General features: G+C 40.0%; 1 protein-coding gene across 1 annotated transcript in view; it reads left to right on the plus strand.

The window, feature by feature from the left end:
- Positions 1–727: 727 nt before the first annotated feature.
- Positions 728–19645, plus strand: part of LOC110987209 (glutamate receptor ionotropic, NMDA 3B-like) — a 59625-nt gene continuing 40707 nt past the window's right edge. Inside the window, exon 1 of the mRNA XM_022249739.2 lies at positions 728–2313. Within this exon, the coding sequence (XP_022105431.2) occupies positions 1894–2313 (420 nt within the window). The 5' untranslated portion in view covers positions 728–1893. The remainder of the gene's footprint in view (positions 2314–19645) is intronic.

Genomic DNA, 19645 nt, shown 5'->3' on the forward strand with positions numbered 1-19645 from the left:
TGACAGTAGCAAGCTGTCATTTGGCACGTCGGCCTAGCACCTCGAGATTGGTGCAAAAAAAAAAAAACCCGAGCACGAATTGCAGTCTGCAATCGTGTGTTCATTCAGGTGCCTTTGTGGAATCATGGCCAGTATCAAAAAGGATATAACGAAAACAAGAGTTGAGAAAAAGTGACAGCTGAAGGTACTGTGTGCGATTATATTCATCGTTGAATTTCAGTCCTTATTTTATGAATTATTCTATGCACTGGAATGAAAATGTGAAATACGTTATTCATTCAAAAGAATATTAAAATGAGATGAGTGACAATTGATGCAATAAATGATTCGTGTAACTTACTCAAGTACAGACTATATTAACTTCATGCATTGATTATCACGTGTTAGCCTGATCGACAAAAGAAATCGATGTACTTTGAATGGTACAGACCTTTACTAACACTCTGTGAATCATTCTTTTTCAAAGTAAGCCCATAGGCAATGACATTTATGCGGAAATGCGGATCTACTGACATACTGCATTTTCAGATCCATGTTGTTACGGTTTCTAAGGGGTACAACGGATATGTAACATTAAACAACAGCACGTAAGCAATACTCTAAAGTACCTGTGCAGAAATTGACGCTGTATCGATATGTTCACACTGGCTGCCGATAGTCCTTGCATATCAACAAGCTGTATGTTACAGGGTACCAGGCAGGTTTTGTCCATTAAAAGAAGTGGTCTAATCATACGTGGATTTGTGAAAGATCTAGTCGCGAAGAGGAAAGATAGCGAGAGGATGTGCGATGCTTTGCCGCGCTCTCTGTGACAGGCGGGGGACCTGCACGGGTGTGCCCTTCCATGGACGTGTTATTGAATTTTTAGGGAGTTGAGTTGGCGCTCTCTCCCTCAGACAACACGGGCGGCGAGTGGTAACGCTACGTCAGCACTCCAACCCCGTGCGCTTTCTTTAGTGCACGCGGATCGAAATAACGTGCGACGCAGTGAGTCTGATTGGTCACACGCCAAGACCTCGATCGGCACGGTCTGCAAAGAGAGATAAACCCCGCACTGGCTCGTGATGACGGATCTTTGTGGACCAGTCCTCGTTTTCCCGTCAGTGATGCAACGACAATGTCCGGAGGAGTTGTATCGGAAATAAATCGGCGACATCTCTCGAATGATAAAGGTGAGATGGATAGCTGTCGCTCGATGTTCTGATCCCACACAAACTCGTGTGAATGAGTGTGGCGTAGACGTCCGGAATTAGCTCTTGCCAAGTGAAAATTGCCTGTCCCCTTCCTTATCTGCTTTGTACATTTGGCCCTCCGTATGGAGTGTTCTCGTTGGCTGTGAGCTTGGCATTTTGCTGAAGTGGGATGCCGTCAGACAGTCCCACAGCACAAGGAACAAGAACGCTGACAAGAATCTAAAACAGCCCCTTCCGGTCATCAATACACCCGGCCTGACCCATTGGCGTTGACTTGAGAGTCTAGACAACCCCGATAGAGGGAAAAGAGTAATTCCATCCTCTGAGATCGAAAAACGAACTGGGAGAAAGGACAGAGGGAGAAGATTTTCAACTGTGCGCCTGTTGCTCAGCCAATAGCTTATGAAACCTTACCCCGAATTGATAGACTGGTAGTAATTTGCCAAGCCTGCTTCAATTCGGCCCATAGCCTGCAGTACTGGGCTTATTTTTATTTCTTACCGTGAAATTGGCCTGGAGACACCGCAAGTCATTGAACAAGGAACCTTATAACCCCGACGCCAAAGATCGCAGTAGACAGACGTACTCGCGGAGACGGCCGTCTTTGGCGAAAACACTAGTCTTTTTGTTCGTATGGCTGTAAGACTGTGATAGACTTAACTGTGAGTAAGACTAGGATACCTCCTCCCTACGAGGCAAAATGGTGTCGTTTCAGTATTGCCTTGCATACAAACTCCTCTTCAACTGTCTTCCTGCCGTCATCTTCCTTTTTAACACCCGAGATGTTTTGTCCTCTAAGTTGCAAAGCGTCCGCGTGGCTGTGGTGTCAGACGACGTCACCAATTTTTCTCTGTTCCACGAACAAGTCCTGACAGCTATCCACGAGGTTAACTCTACAGAGCCCGGAATGGCTTTACACCTTGGCCCTGTGGTGTTGTCTTCTCACCCAAACCCGATGGACGTTTACCGGGAGATCTGCTGTCAACTTGCCGGTACCGACGTGTCGGCCGTAGTGGTACATGCAGATGAGCCAACCCAGTTCAGTCTGTCCGTTGCTGGGGGTTTTCTTGGAGTTCCGGTAATTGGTCTGAGCAACCGGGCTTTTGCTTTCTCCAACAAGGTAAAGACATTTCTAAAACACTTTCAGGAGCAATTTCTTTAACTTAAGGAGGTTTTACGGAAGGTTTCACTTAAGGCACTGCGATCCAACTGCACGATGTGTCTTTTATAAAGCTCCAGTGCCAAAATAGAAAACTGCTTAATTCATTATTTGAATTAACCTACAGTTAAGTAAATTCACTCAATCTGCCTTTACTGTATTTTTACCCTCCCTTCACAATAAAATGCGAAAGAAGTTGCTTTCGTCCACATTTATAAAATGTCCACATGGAAAAATGTAAGCTTAATAAAATTGGTTTAGACTGGTTGGCAATTGTTCTTGAATACCAATCAATTTTACCATTGCATTAAAGCAAAAATGTGCTCGAAACGTACCACTATTATTACTGCATGTTTGAAAGCCAGGTTCTAACATTTATTTGCTAAATTGTAAATGAATATGCCACGAGTAATGTCCTTTACGCATCTTATTTAGGCGTGAATGAAAGAAGTCACTGGAGGCAAGACTGATTCTCTTGCAGTGAAACTGCGGACACGCGAAAATCTATTTTTAGGTTGCTAAATTCACTTCCAGCTCGATACAGGTGTCATGTACAAAATGGTTCATTTGTTTATTTATTATTCAGTCAATTTAAGTTTCGAACAAGAGATAGGAATATTCAACCAACGTGTGATTTTACAGTTTCTGTGACCCAAAATACGGTCAATGATATAAGGTATTGTTAAAAAAACCTATGTCCGAGTAAAGCAGACCAGATATAATGTGCTCGTTCTTCGTCCTTCTCGACGACAGGAAAATACCGTTTAATATTAAATGCAAATGATACAATTTACTTGCGGGGCACAGCGGGATTTGATAAGGAGTTACACTTCTTCTGTCGGTCTGCTTGTTTAGGGTCCCAATCTACATTATGACGATCTAGAAGCCCCGTTATTCGAGGGAACAAACAAGGTTTCAAATCGCAAAGCTCTCAATGAATAATGGAAGGTATGGTAATAACGTTTCATAAGTTTAAAATGTTTAGTTCTGAAACAGATCGGTCTGGTTGACATGACCTCAAAGCAGAAAAGGTACAAGAGTGTACGTCGTACGAATTCCTTGACCGTCAAAATGCCGATGTAAAACTCATATAAAAATCAATATAGTTATCTTTCGAATGAAGAACTTAGCTTTGCCTTGTTTAAACATCGGATGGACATACTGGAAGCAGTGACCAAATGTGGCTTTGTTATTCTTTACCTAGTTCCCATCTCATAATTTGATCAGTCGAATTTAAATGTGCATGAAATGACCGATTTTGTTTCAAGATATTATCTTGTCTGACGGACTGACTGGGAATTGCCACGTTTAGAAGCTTCCTGTCAAGTACTGTCATGTTTTAGCTAAGTACTCATGGCGCACCATGCATTAATAATGGAAAGTGACAAACCGATGCAAGACGAAAAAGGGTACAGCATTTAATCTTTGAATAAAAATGTATTCATGAAGCAAATGTTGTATTCATTTATTTTTTTTTCCAAAATCGTTAACTCAAAGGGTTACACATCGAAGTAATTTCATTAAAAATGGAGCAAGGATTGAAATCAACGATTCCAGCAGGAAACCTGTATGTTTGGGAAATAAAAGCTAGAGGGAGGAAGTTAACATTTCGAAAGCAAAACTACAGAGTTTCAGGAGACAAAGGGACCTTAAAGTTATGTTTATCTTGACAATAAGAACACTCAAGCCCGTGCATGCGATATTTGAAGATTATTTAACTTTTATCTTCTTGCAAAAGTGTGAAGAAAGCCGTAAATAGTAGCCTCGCCCATCAGAAAGGCCCTGAGATCCTTCCTTATAGATCATAGCATACCATTCGTCGTAATAATGTTGCGGAACAATAGCAGGTAGGCCTATGATGGAACTTTGAACGGATGAAATGATTTTTCATAAATTTTGGTGATGCCTTGTGATATACCCGTGATTTCGATATTAGTTGAATTTCATGTACAATCATTGTAAATTAGCATTCAACGTTGGCTCATTATTTATACTGACTGACATTTACTGATCGCATAACAAGAAGCCTCCCAGCCATTCTATGTCTAGCGGAAACAATGAACACTAGAGATCGGTTTCATCACACGGTGAAGTTAAATCAGAAGTCACAACCATCATCGAAAATTATCCGGCTTTTAAAATGCAGTGATTGGTCCTTCAGGCCGTACGTGAGCGGTACGGTCTTCGACTTAGGGAAGACCTCGGTCAATCAGGTCTGCACTAATCGGATCTTTTCAGACAAGTCACTTTGTCCTCCGAGGGACTCCCTTCAAAATTGGCAACAAAGTTTTGAATGGAAAATTTCTGTGCCATGTTAATAGTTGCTGGTTAAACTATGAAGAATAGTTCTCTAGACTTTGTCAAGTGAAATTAAAGTAATTTTAATGGCTTGGCAGTTCGCTGAATTTTTTTTCAGTTCATTTCCCGGACCAGCCCCCAATTCTGTTACGTGCGACTAAATCAAAAAGAACCAAAACGAAGTAGGGCACGACAGAGACGAACATGACAGCATAGAGTAGGAAACCAGCAACTATATTTACAGAAATTTATTCAGTTTACATACTAAAAATAATAAAGCAGTTTAAATCTAGGTTTCTATTTGTTTATACAATTAAATAATTACTTATAGGTTGATGTCGAGGACTTGATTGGGTGCATGCTGTCAAGTTGACTATCGGTATTCTGTTGCGGAGGGGCAACTCAGGCACAGCTGGCTGAAGCACTGGCTGGTGCACCGGGTTGGTCTGATCCAGGTCATCTGGGGTGAGCCTCGGAACCGGTCTGGTCCCAGGCCATCTAGGTAGAGCCTCAGAACCAGTCTGGTCCTAGGCCATCTAGGAAGAGCCGCAAAACCGGTTGGTTTGGGCCATCAACTTGAAGGAGAGAGAGAACAGCGGAGACTCGCTGTCTCTACATGCAATGCATGTGGCAAGCCGTCACCTTGAAGGAGAAGAGTACAGCGGTGACTTGCTGTATCTGCAGGCAGTGTATAGCTGTAGGGCCAATTGGACATTGGCCGGAGTGATGAAGGTTGGCGACACCCATCAAGTGAAAAAAAGAACAGAGCCCCTGGCTGAACGGGTGGCTGTGGTGTGATGAGTGCACCCAAGCATGGTACAACCCACTTCTTAAATAATTGTGCACCCAGCTAATAATAAAAGAGCCATTACATAACCGGTCAGCCCACTGGGCAACATCTTGACAAAAGAATACTGGGTACAAAGCACAATACATGGGGTCTGCTGCAGAACAGGTTAGACTTACAGTACCACAAATGTCTAAAGAAAGAATTAAATCAAAAACAGCAGGCGAATTATAAAGGAAGAAATGTCCCATCTGTAACATCACATATATCGTGTCTACCTCAAGTCCGTGGTTTGTGTGGATTTCAACGTTGCTTTAAAGTCATACAGAAAGTAGAAAGACTCCATGTTCTTTATTGCCTGGAATAGCTCCAAGGTGACAATAATATCTAAATGTCACCCTTTGCATTTATGAAAAGGAAGCTTTATTGCATAAAAAGACGTGGTAATATCTGGGTTGGGTTTAAGGCACTAATGTTAATAATCCCGCCCAATCACGACAGACCTTGTCTTCTATCGTCGTCATCTCTCTTTCCTGAAAATTTTATTGCGAATCCTTGACGATATAGGGCTGGCGTCAGCGGTTTTATGCATACTATTTTTCTGTCTGCGACGCTTAAAATCTAAGCTTAGTTTGATGACAATTTGACCGGGTGCTCTGTGCAGTAAACACTGTCAAACGGCCCCCCCCCAAATAGCCTATATCGTGATTTGTAGAAATGGAAAGGGGAATTAATTGTTAGAAACAAAAATAAAAACTAGTGTATTAGGATTACAAGTAGTGTTCTACAATGCTGATTATCACTGTGGTTTACAAGTCTAGAAAAGCAAAAGTGCTTACGAAAGGTGAATTTCATTAGTTGAGGATGTCTCAATTATACGCTACTTTTGAACAAAGGGAATCAGTTCAAAAAGGAAAAATGCCTCTATAAAAGTGATTTGTATATCCGCCACCTTACTTGAGAGCAATTTGTGTGCCGCCGTCCACAGGAAGTGTAATTTTCTGAATTAATCATGGAGATCCAACACTTCAGTATTTGGCGTAAGGTTCAAATCTCATTTTTTCTCCTCGGAGGTGTTTGTTGATACCAGATATGGTACATAAATTTCTAAATACGATCTGCAACATGAGAATTTAAAATGAGCTCCAACTCCAAAAAGAACAGCCTTAATGCAAAAGCCACTATACATGTTCAGGGTTGACAACATGTAATGTGTCGAGTTGCCACCGTATCGTGTTTCCTGTCACTTCACAAAGTTCCCTAGCTACGAGCTGGTTCACTTTTTTTCCCGCCTTCTTTCTGTAAATTCCCTTTGGAAATCTGGTCTTAGCACCGAGTTCAGTCCATTGTCGACTCACACACACGGCAGCTGGATAATCAGGAACTGAAATCGTTGGTTTTGGAACGTGAGATTCTAGCTGTTTTGTTCGGAGTCACTTTATAGGATGTTATTTGGCGTATTAATAGATAATGTTGGAGGCTAGATACTGTCGGAGGTATATGACATCCCTTTAGTAAATCTTCATTCCGTTTGTTTCGCTGTCAGTCTTTCTGTCTAATAATTGCTTTTAAGTGATTTCTGTGATTCGCGTTTTGTTTTCATTTCAGTTTCCCTGAAAATCGCAAATTCTGCGCTTTTTTATTTTTACGTCTGCTCAACGGATGTATTGCAGGATAGTCTCCTTAATTTCTCTGTTTCTCATATCCTTGTGTCGTGTTATTTTTTTCACTATCCTCTGCAGTATGGCAGTGCTCGTTGTTCAGGGCCCGATAACTCTACTGTGTTCTAACAACCACACAGTTCTGTTAATCTGAATGGCCACAAGCGATGCTAATGCATGACGAAGTTCACTTGATTACATAAAAATGTAGGTTAACGTTGATAAGTATTTTCTTAGCCTTGCCAGGCGTTGTAGAAATCCTCTCCAGAGCTTGTTGGAAACGCACGATCTATAACTGAAGGTGAGCACATGATAGGGAAAGTGGAACGATAGGCCAAGATGGAGGAAGTGGCTGACGGTGATCCCCTGGAGAACATAGCCTGGAATCGAAAAATATTATGCAAAGTGTGGGGGGAATAATTTTGGATGATGTGTCAGCAAAGGAAGATTGCTAAGAGTCATGTCAAGCAAGGAATAAATGGCGGGAAAGATGGAGAGGGTCGCCGAATGATTGAAACGAAGTCAGAAATTGCTATTATTTCCAGTGCTTTGAGACATACATCGGTGGTTTCAGGGGAGACCTATTTTTATACTTGCAAATTTTTTACCTTTTATCTATTTGTTTTCAGTGAATATTCCACAACTTAGTATACTTGATTCCAAATACGGATGTTTGTTAAAACATCTAATGGGTCGTGAAATATTCACCTGTAAAGAAGGAACCATAGTCTGCCCTTTGCAACGTATTCACCCTTTCCGTTTGCCCCCTTTTCTCAGGTATGAAGTGCAAGAGAAAGCACCTAACACTCAACCGTATGTCCTTGTCAAGCCATTAGGTCCCTGTGGATGTCATCCTTTATACGTTTATAATGGCGGAAGAATTCAGCGAGTCGCACATTTAATGAAAAACCGCCTCCGCTTACAGGCCGTGTAAAATGTCGTAGATAATCTCGCTTGGGTGAACTTCACCCGTGTCGCCGTTAGGATTTTCCTTCTGATGAGCCATCCATTTAAATTCCCTGTTTGTACGTTTATTTTATTTTCATGGTTGGTGTTTCGTCTACCCTAATTCCTGCAGTTTTCCTGGAGACTAGTGTCATTTTGGTCACTACTGGTTTGACTGTGTAAACCTGTACATAGATCAGTGGTCCGATCAAAAGTGTGATCTTAACAGCTTCATCTATCCACTATTATCCGATGCATTCTACTCACACATACGCATTTTCCTTTCACAGCTCAAAATTAACTACAGTTATGAGTCTGGGATACATTTTCCCGATTCAGTTAAATCAAATTATTATTTTGGACCTGATTGTGAGTCGAGATTTGAAACTGTTTCCTTTCGCAGTAAGTATTGATAACAAATTCTAACCTATTTCCACTGACTCAGAAAATGGGTTGCAATGAAGTCAAAGCCTTTTCGTCATTCACTGTTCCCCTGTGAAGCCTTTCAGGAAACATGTCAGTTTTTAGGAAACAGGGGTCATATGCATCAATTTGATTATTTGGGGTGATCAGAGTTGTAAGTGATTGCATATTTCGGTTGTTCGATTTTCTGTAGAAACTTTGTGTTAAGCTTTTAAAATTTTGTTTGACTGCACACTCCTTTGTGTATTCTTTTTGATCCTGGTTCCCTTAACAATGCAGTCCTATTCAATTTAAAAAATAAACAGAAAATATTAAGAAAAATAAGAAATAAAGAGTATCTGCCTTCCTAGATGATGTACTCACTCTGTTTTGTTATTGTTGTACGTTGTTTTGCTGTTTTGTAATTTGTATGAAATTAGAAAGAAATGGAGCCCGACAGCGCCTCGTTTAAGAATATATAAATAAATAAAAACCCTAAACGATCTGCATGGAAACAGATTTTTGCCTTTACTTAGAAAATCCCATGTAAACACCAGTAGTAGCATTTGTGCGAGATTTATTTAGATTGTCCAAATAGCATTTCTTGGCAAGCGCTATCACATTAAAAAAGCCAATGATTGAACGGTCCATCATTTTTTTGAATAATATTTTTCAATGTTTGAGAATTAACGGACATTCTTTTGGGATTAAGTGCGTTTTTTTGTCCATGCTTTTCTCAACAATAGGGGACACTTTTGCTGTGATGTGCTTTAGGGAAGACACTGTTCCCTTCATGTTCTTGCACAAAATTGTGAACCCTAATTGGTCTTTGATTTATTGCAATGTACCTGCACAACAGTTGATCCCCAAAGAAAAGGAAATTTGGGACAGCAAATCTTCTAGCATTGTATTAACATTCATCGATACAAAATTCAGGTTTTCTCTGTGTGATAAGTTCCTCAGTTTTTCACATGACTAATTTATGAAAATTCGCTGTAGCATAAAAACAAAAAAATGCTTTTAAATGTCTGTTAAAATAGCAAAGGAAAAAATTGAAAAGTAAACTGATTGAAACATGAAGATGTCTGTTCAAGGTTTGTAGTTTTAAAACTTGCAATGCAAACGGAAATATATTTATAACAGACTGCACGCTACCGTAAGAGCAGGTCAATGAGTTTAAGGCAAACATAGCGCCGGATTCACCTCTCTTTGAGGTAACTTTACCGCGGCTTTCACTCATTCGTTTACTTGTGTACCGTTTTTAGCGGGTGACCTATAAATAAAAAAAGCAAAGCCAATCGATAGTATTACTTAAAACCTATGCTTAAAGCGATCTCGATCCTTCGGTCGGTGGGTGCATTTTGCTTGGGAATAATGTGCGGGATATTAGGCTGAATGACGAACGGTCGGTCACTCGATAGAGCAACCAGCTTTCAGAAGGCTGATCCAGTACTCAGGTAGTCTGAAAGTCCCATAACGAAGTCGCAGAGGAGTGTAAATACAAAAACCTATCCCCCAAAGAAGCAACGTTATATTTGATCAGAAAGCGACCACCCGAGGGTTCGTCATCCCTTCTCGTCTGATTGTAAAACATTCAGCGGCGAAGTACTTCGCCACCAATGCGCCCATGCATTATAATGTTCTTCTCTCTATAGTGTTGAAAAGTGAAAGGCAACCAAAGGCTTTATTCACCCTTGACGTTGCACATACCACTAACTACCTCTCGTATTATCTGGCCCTCAAGATGTGGTTGTTAATCACATTATACTTCAGAGCCTGTGTTGCTCAAAAGTACTTACAAAGAAAGGTCCATCTCTAATCCCTTACGGCGGACAAGGTCTTGGCATGAAGTATTTTTCCACAGTGTCAAATGAACTAAGTGAATTTTCATTTTAAAGTGACTCAATAATCTACGTCGTAGAACAACAGTTTCTGATTTATTTATTCATTTAAAATTGAATACTGATATTAATGTTATTCCCATATATAATCATTCATCTTAATAATGGGACTTTCAATACCGTGTAACTCGCAATTATGTTATGCATATATATATATATATGTTATACATATATATCACGCAGAAAACCAATGCCTACAGAAAACTCGGTATCCTTGAGATTATACATTTTATTTTAAAATAGATTGCAAAATTAGATTTCCAACAGAATTATTAGTAGAAAGGGATCATGGGTAAAGAAAAGAGAATTCATCATTCGAAATATACCCACATTTTTACATACAATTCCAAAAATTGTCTCCAGCTGGCCACGTATCTGATTACCCAATTGCACTTCACAACACGAACCTGAGCTCATTTAAGTGGACTCCTCTTGCGTTGAAGATCACTATCGCTTTGTCAGATTCAGGCGCCGTTTGCATCTTACTGCAATGCCTATGGCGAGAAGTAGACGTAGACTGTTATTGTCTATCAGTAAAATCATTCCGTTTAGTTCTCAAACGTTTTGCTCCTACATGCATAAATGCTCTGTCTCTTTCCTCTCCCTTCCGTTCATTTTCGCCTCATCTTTTTGAAATGCCATCATTTTGGGACTGTACTGTCCCCTTGTCTATTCAACACGCGGTAGATCATATCGTGCACTTCATCGCGCCTCGGGTGTAAACATAGCTAGGGAATTTCAAGAGGGGTGAACGACCATTTTTCGAGAGAGAACATCCGCTGTGCGTATAGGCATTTCGTCCGAGGTTTTTGTACCTCCTTGTACCTACGCGCACATTTCTGCAGCAGTAAAAACCTCGCACCGAGAAATATAGTCGATTTGGTTTCCGTTATTTTCTCCTTTAAAGAGACGTCAAAGTTATGTGTTTTTAAAGCTGAATATAACTTATTGAAATGTAGTCTCTTAAGTATGTCAACTGAAGTCATGACATCATTATAGTACGATTCTCCATGACGTCATAGTTTACCATTTGGGAACTTTACAAACTGTGGAGTTGCAAAAATTGATTATTTTCGTGATTCCACGTACAACACTTCATAATTCTTTAATGCATAAAAGAAGCTAAAGACATTTCTCAGGCGTGCAATTTGACAGCAAAAGTCAGAGCTAATACCAAGGCCAGTGCATCTTTTAATTTAATCACTGCAAATACGAATATACTTACCTTCCGTTGTTGCTTTATGACATCTGATGTTGATAACACAGAATGCTGCCGGCTGCATTACTTGCCCACCGTTGCTTCGGCGTCTTTTTCGAAATTTCCAAGCTCGATAATCTCATGAGCTACGTATATATGTCCCTGCACGTGATATAAGTCTCGGTATTAATCACGATAATGTGCTGCACAGGAAATGTGCTGAAGAAGTCACTGGCAGCAACAACGATCCTCGTCATATTTTTTTGAATGGCCAGGTGCAGTGAAGGACGGAAAATGGCCACTTTGGTACTGTAAGGGGCATCGATCTACTCTCGATAGCGTAAATGTAAAGAAATTTGAAGGAATATTGAACGGCAGTGGTTTGTCAACTTAACAGCACTTCCCCCTCTCATTGAAATCCTTTTCTGCTTTTTCTGGCTTCTTCCTGGATTAGCTCTACCCTCATGAACCAAATCCTACTACGCTGCTGGAGGGAGCATTTATGGAGTTCGAGTCTTACAGGGGACGATTCAGTATGTAATCCAATTTTTGGATGGGAGCTGCAGAACCCATAATGCAAATACTATGGAAACACAACAAAGGCAATCTCAGGAAGACTAAGCGATCCTCGCTAAGAAAAAGGAAGTTGGAAAAGAAAAGCGATGATAACTGTTTCAAAAGAATTCAAGTAACAAACGATGAAACCTGTGAGATACGTTATAAAACGTTTATGTGACCAATGCATCCTATTCAACACATCTCGTTTCTACTATAACGATGACTGAACGTCAGATTTAACCGTGGACAACTATAGACAATTCCGACATTTCTGATCACTGTCTCCTCTTTTAATTCACAACTTCCTGCCTTCAGAACTTTGAATGCTCTACAAAAAAACATTTCTTTCTGGAAATATTAACTTGGACGCTATTAGTTCATTTAAGCAAGATCTTGCTGGTATTGATTGGACTAACGTTTATCAGGCTAAGGACGCAGACTCTGCATACGACACCTTTCTTTCAAGATTTTCATCTAGCTATGGCCCTTTTCCAATACTCAACTTCGTCTCCGTCTTAGGCTTCGTCCCGAAACCAATCTCCGATTGTGGGCCCGAAGCGTTTGAATTAAATTGAAGTACTGTAAGGTCTGGCTCTTTTGCATCTTACCTGATGTTCTGTAGCACTATCAGATTTGTTACTGCATGCGCTCACAACTTCAAAGTCAGGTCGTAAACAAACAGTTGAAGCCCGAGAGGGAGCTGAAGTCGAGTATTGGAAAATGGCCCAAAATCATCACTTTCCCCTTACCCTGAAAACGGTTCGGACTCCCAGGAATTCTAAACCCTGGATTCTTCAGTCTATTGTTAACCCTTGTCTCTACAAAAAACGGCTGCACAGGCGTTTCCTTCATAACCCGACTTCAGCAAATGAACAGCGATATAAAAAGTATTGCAATATGCTCACTCCCACCATCCGTCTTGCCAAAAAAAGATGCTTCGCGGATAAACTTGATCTTACATAACATAATCTCAAGGATATCTGGCGGATATCAAACGGAAGAATAATGATCTTCCTAGCAAATTCATGGATGGTGACGATCCCATTTCCAGTCCGCCTCTTGTAGGCAATACTTCCAACAAATTCTTCATTAACATTGGTTCCTTCCTAGCCAGCAACATTTCCCCTACTAATACCCACTTCACAAAATCACTGCACAATCCGAATCCTTTCTCGTTTTCCTTAGTCCTACAGATAGTCAGGAAATCATTAAGGTTGGCCGTGAGCTGAAGAGAAGCATCAGCAGTGGTTTGGATGGTGTCTGTTCTAGTGTGGTGAAATCTGTTCTGCCTCTTATTGCCGACTGTCTAATTCATATCTTTAATCTTTCGTTTGCAACTGCTTCTGTTCCTCTTAATCTCAAAGTCGCTAAGATCATCCCTATCTTCAAATGTAGCAATGAGCACGTCATTTCCAACTACCGGCCAATTTCTATCTTCCCTTTCTTTCTAAAACCCTTAAACAACTTTTCTACAGTCGACTCTCTTCTTTCATCTCACACCATAATATCCTTTTTGATTTGGCTTTTAGATCTAACCTCTGTACCGAAATGGCCCTCATTGAGTTTGTCGACAAGATTACGCATGCCCTCAATAATAAACCTCAAAAATAGACTATGTGCCATTGGTGTTTTCATTGATCTTTCTAAAGCTTTTGACACCCTCATTCATGCTATTCTTCTTTCCAAATTCTTTCCCTATGGCATCAGAGGTATCCCACTTCATTGGTTTACAGATCGTCTTTCTAACAGGTACCAATATGCTTTCATTATGAATCGTAATTCTAATCGTTTGAACATCCAGCATGGAGTTCCCCAAGGATCTGTCCTTGGGCCTCTTCTTTTCTTGCTTCACACATCAAGGATATTCACAACTCCTCATATCTTCTTAACTTCAAGCCTTTCACCGATGATACGACCATCTTTCACGGCAGCTCCGACGTTGCTTCTGTGGTAGACGCTTTCAACTCGGAGCTCCGTGTGGTTTCTTCTTTAAACCATAGTAAAACTAATTTAATTGTCTTCATCTTGCCTCTTGTTATTGACAATATCTCTATCAATGGGGTATCTTATGCCAAATTCTTGGGTGTCATCATCGATCAAAACCTTTCTTGGCCAGAAAATATATCTCTTCAATTAACAAAATTGTCTCTCGTAACACCGGTGTCTTATCTAAATTATGTTTCTTCATTCCGACTACGTCTTTGGTTTTATCGTACAATTCTCTTGTTCGTTCGTATTTAAATGAGTGGTAATCGTTTGGGCACGCACAACGAATAACACGTTGAAGGCTTTGCTTATCACTCAAAAGAGGCCATTGGTACATGCACCTTGTCACACTCTCGGGACCACTCTGCACCCCTTTTTGCATGTTTAGGCACCCTCACTGTTACGACATCTATAACTTACACACTGGTATGTTCATGTTCAAACACATCAATAATCTTCTCTCTTGTACGTTTTCTTCGGACTTCACATCGGTCAATGAAATCCACAGTTACTCGACTAGATCCTATAACAAATATGTTTGTTCCCTTCACTTACACCGTCTATTCAATTAACACCCTTCGTTTTTCCGGTCCCCGTTTATGGAGTGCCATTCCCGATGACATCAGAACGAAGTCATCCATGGGCCAGTTTAAGACCTATTATAAAAGAGCCCCCCCTTTCACATTATGTAACATAGCTTTAATCTTCTTCTGTTCTTCTGGATATCTTCTACTTTATTTTATTATCTTTTAGTCGTCATCAAATATTACAATTTTTGTAACAATTTGCCGTCAGCTATTGTCGTGTCTTTTAGGTCTTGTCCGTCTTGTGTTTTTGTGTAGTAGTTTTACATGTTACTGTTCTTGTTATTTCTTTTGTCTTAAGGGCTGTTTGTTTTTTACAAGACTCTGCTTATTCAGAGACTCATGCTCTTTTCTTTTCTCGTTTGTACATGGATAATTTTATTTATCTTATCATAAGTTCTTTTTTTCATTAAGTATCTGAAAAAAAGTTATCAACATCCACTTTGCTAACATCGATGTACCAAGTTTCTTTAATTTCTGATGTATTTTCAGAAGCTTATCAATTTTGTCGATTTCTATGTACCTAGTTCCCTTAATTATCAGCGTATTTTTTTCTAAAGAGTATAGAATAAACGTCGTCCTGAATTGAAGATAATGTAACAATTTATATTGCTACACCACGGTCATAGATAGGGCATTTTCATTTGTCGCGAATTGACCACGTGATATGCCACAAGCATGCAGGTAACGTTTATGATCGAGTGCAATTGCGATGTTGCTGTGCTACAAAAAAAGATGGATCACCTTGATCTTTCTCACATTTGATGTGTCACTTCCAATGGGTTGTAATTTGTACCTGTGGTACGAAGTTTTGTAGTCGCACTGGTACTATGTTAATTCATTTATGAGAATTGCAGTGGGGGACAGTGAAGCAGCTATGAGCAAGTTCGATCGATGACTGTAGCCAACTGCAGTCGGACGAACATCGCTCGAACGATGAAAGATGGTTTGGACTATAGTCGACTATTTGGGACCAGGCCCCAGGACATAGTCGCTCGGCTGGTAATCAATAACGAATTTTATTTATTATTACGGAGGAAACCATTTACATGAAAATAATTGTACGAGATTTCATTGACCATGTACCGCGGAAAGCGATTTTTTAAAGGTGGGGAATCAAAACTATGAATTATTGATGAGGCCTACTGCTGAACTCAACTGAACTCTAACGACCCAGCATCCTGTGCACAGTGTACGTGTGTGCACCGTGACCGTGATCCGATCACGCCATGCAGATCTTCTGCTGGCGCAATTTTGATGAACGCAATTTTAACCGGCAGCCAGTATTATTCATGTCAGAAAATGTCAGCTATCATGAAATATTGAAAATTCGGTGGTGCATTTCTTTGACTGTATTTTAAACTTAAGTAATGTTTTATTTGGTTGCAGTACAATATGAATAGTACACATGATGTGTGTGTGTACCGTGTTTCTTAGCTTGGCTGCGCGAGCGAAGATCACGAAGGTAGTGATCCACGTCGACAGCAAGCACGCTTGTCTGAATTAGCCCGGCGTTGCTGCGGCGGGATCCGTAGGTTAGGTCTGGCTGCACAGTGGCAGCAAGTAAAGATCTACTCGGGTTTAAGTGCTGCAGTAAACCGCGTTTCATTTACTTAATAATTGTGAATATGCTACCGCAAACTTATGACGCATATAAACAGATTTCACCCCGCTCCAAAACCATTTGTATTCAATGAAGCACTTCCCGTTGTAATTAGTTCTGCATCTTTACTCCTGCTGTTGTCAAGGATTGGGTTACAAATACATGTATGTATACTGTCCTCTTCAAATCTGGAATTTCGAATATGAACAATTGTTAAAAATCTTTCTTCTGAAGTTGTGAGTGTCAAAATTGGATTTCATTTTCTACACAAGAGTCGACATTGATCAAACCATAAATCAAATCAATCAAAGTTCAGTGCATATAAGCTATTTAAAAAATGGCAAGGACACTAAGTGTCTAGGATAATGATTGAATTTAACGGAGAAGGAAATTGATCTTGGACTTGTTTTAGATAAAAAAAAGTTACAACTTTATGTTTACCATAATTAATAAAGGCTAGTCGACTTAAAGAGACAGTACACATTTGCAAATATCCAAAATGTAACCAACAAAGTTTTCAAACTTAATTTTATTCTATTCTCAGCATATGAGGCATTCACAAAACAAAACTTGAAGTGATGCGATCGCGGTCACGGTGCACGAACGCACATATACATGTACATGTATGCTGCAGTCATTGGAGGTTAGTTGAGCAGTATGTTCATGAATAATTCATTTTTGACTCATTAACCTACGGAAAAAACTTCGCAGGAGGCAATCATAGCCAACTGTGAAATTTGACTGACGACAAGATTTTAAAAATTGGCCAAATAGAGTTGTTTGATGGTAACTGAATTGCGCGTGCGCATTGTTAAAAGTAACTTACAACTCTCGGAAGTATAGTTCGCGCCCGAACTTGCCCTATTTCTGTAGACTGGTTCTCGTCCTATACGAAGTCTCGAAAACGTCTTACAAACGTCTTCTGAACGTAGGTACCGGGAGCGGGTAATGATTTCGGGGGAATCCTGCTGGTATTATGTTAATTAGGAAATTAGCATATAACAATTCCTACAATGCAACACTGTCACTTGACAAACCTTTGGAAGACTCTCTGCATGCATGGACGCATGATGGATATTATGTATCTAAAATTGGAGTTTTCGAAGCTATCCTTGGCAAAAGTCAATGCAAGGCGAAACACCGTCAGTATTGTTATGTGAAGCCAAAGCAGGCATGGAGTCAATGTATTCAGAGGCGAAACTAGTGAAGTCGGCTGTCACGCGCGCGGAAGGCTGTTTGTAAACATCATATCTATAAATAGAAAAAGCAATTGCGCTTGCGCAGAGCTTAATCAACCAAGGCAAGAAGAAAAGATTAAATCAGTGCTCTGGCAATCATATATTTCAGAGCACTGATTTAATCTTATATTCTTGTCGATAATCTGACCAGCCCTTCCATATTTCTTTAATCAACCACGGCCCCAGAAGCCAGCTAGCAACTTTGTTCCCATGGGTACGATCTTGCCGCGCCATGTTGGTTCCCATCGTGCCTTGCGCGATCTTAACCCCCAGTGTTGTATAATTTGAATATCCCACTATTTGGGAGATTTACATTAGGACTACAGTCGATGGGTTTACTTACGCGCGACGCAGATTTACGCAGATTTAGGTAGTTTTTATGTGTACATGTACATGTATATCCAGATCGTAAGTGACTTTGTCATACACGTACACGCGCACGCACTATATGCTACAATTGGATGAATAGACAAGTTTGGCGTTAATTTGCCTCCGAAGTCTCTCAACATTCTGGGGTACATGAAACTGCCAAAAAAAAAAAAAAAAGATTCCAAAATCTAGGAAAGTACTAGGAAAGTGAACAACAATTTGTTTTAAAACTCTCTTAATTTGTTCTCAGGATCAAAGGAAGAAAAAAGGGAGGATAAATTCCAAATTATCGATTATCCGTATTTCTTTCACTTCGTGAAAACAGTGAATTTTGTTTAATATTTTGTGGTCAAACCCGTGCGAGCCATTAACTCGCATAATGTCATGGATATCGTGATAATATGTAATTCTCACTATATCTCAGGTTGCATACCCGATAGGCATGAGGTATACCTTCAGGTTGTATACAGTGTTAGTAAAAAAAGCTTGCAATGCATGGTATCATGATATCACATCATGGAATGTTCTTCTTGCTCGTATGTTTATGTCCCATGGAGACAGCGTTCATTACAATATACAATAGGAAACAAGTTTTTTGAGACAAAAATCTGGCACCAACTTAAACATTCACCCTTATTGTATTGATTTCAGGCACTTATTTTGAATTCACCGAATAAAATGTTTAATAATTAGGTCATTTTGAATCACCCCAAAATCGTATCGATCCAACGGTGCACGAAAATTCAAGGCCATTTTGTATCCATTTTTATTACCAAAATGGTATATCCAACGCGAGGATGACGATCTTCTGTCAGATTTTACAAATTTCGTTAGCACTGATACCATTTCATAAGGTAGAAATTAGTGCCATTTCCTGTTCGTCACTTCTGCTGCTGTGGACACTGACCAGTGCGGTACCAAGACGTCAAAGTCGTCGCACCCGCCCCAGCACATGCACATGAGCATAATGTACATGTGCATGGCAGACGTACACACGTAAACACGCATGCACGCCTGCACTTGACCCTTGGCCCACCGCTACAAGAATGTCACTCAAAAGTCTGCCCTTACAAGAGTGTGGTGCAAGGGTATCCTCTTTTTGTCAAAAGTTTGACAAAGCAATAATTCCTGACTCTAAGAATGAAGTTTTATCAGGAAATAAAACTTTTTACATGAGATATGTGACGTATTTTCCCATTACAAAATGTGTGGATTCAAACGATTTGGCGCAAAAATTTGGTTCAAATTCAAACTTATATTACAAAACATTTTATCTGGCGGATTCCCAGTTTTTTTAGAGCAATCAATGAAGAGAGCCTTTTAGTTTACATAGGAATCTAGTTTTTATAACCAGGAAAACCTCATTTCAATCGATATTGATCAAATTTGGCAACACTCCTATTTTTTCAGGAGAAAAATAAAATAATTTAAGGGTTATTTAAAAAAACACATTTTTCATTACTTTTTTTGAGACAGGGCACAAAATCAATGCTCCTGAGAAATAAAACAATTAATGTAATTTGAATTTGTCATGAAAACTTTCATTATTTATGCCCCGTTTCCTGGAAATCCGTCAACAAAGATGACGCCTGACGTTGCAATCAGGGCGCGCGAAATATAAAAATAGCCTGTTGCTACGCCATTGTAAAGTGCAAACCTTGCGTACGCGCACTTTGAACTTTGAGCGACATGAACATACATGTACATGTACATGTACGTGCTTGCGTATGGTGTAACTTGGGAGGTGCTGACCCGAGCCATTG

This window comes from Acanthaster planci, linkage group LG12, assembly GCF_054643075.1.
Source record: "Acanthaster planci isolate LZ-2023a linkage group LG12, COTS_SCS, whole genome shotgun sequence".
Taxonomy (NCBI): domain Eukaryota; kingdom Metazoa; phylum Echinodermata; class Asteroidea; order Valvatida; family Acanthasteridae; genus Acanthaster; species Acanthaster planci.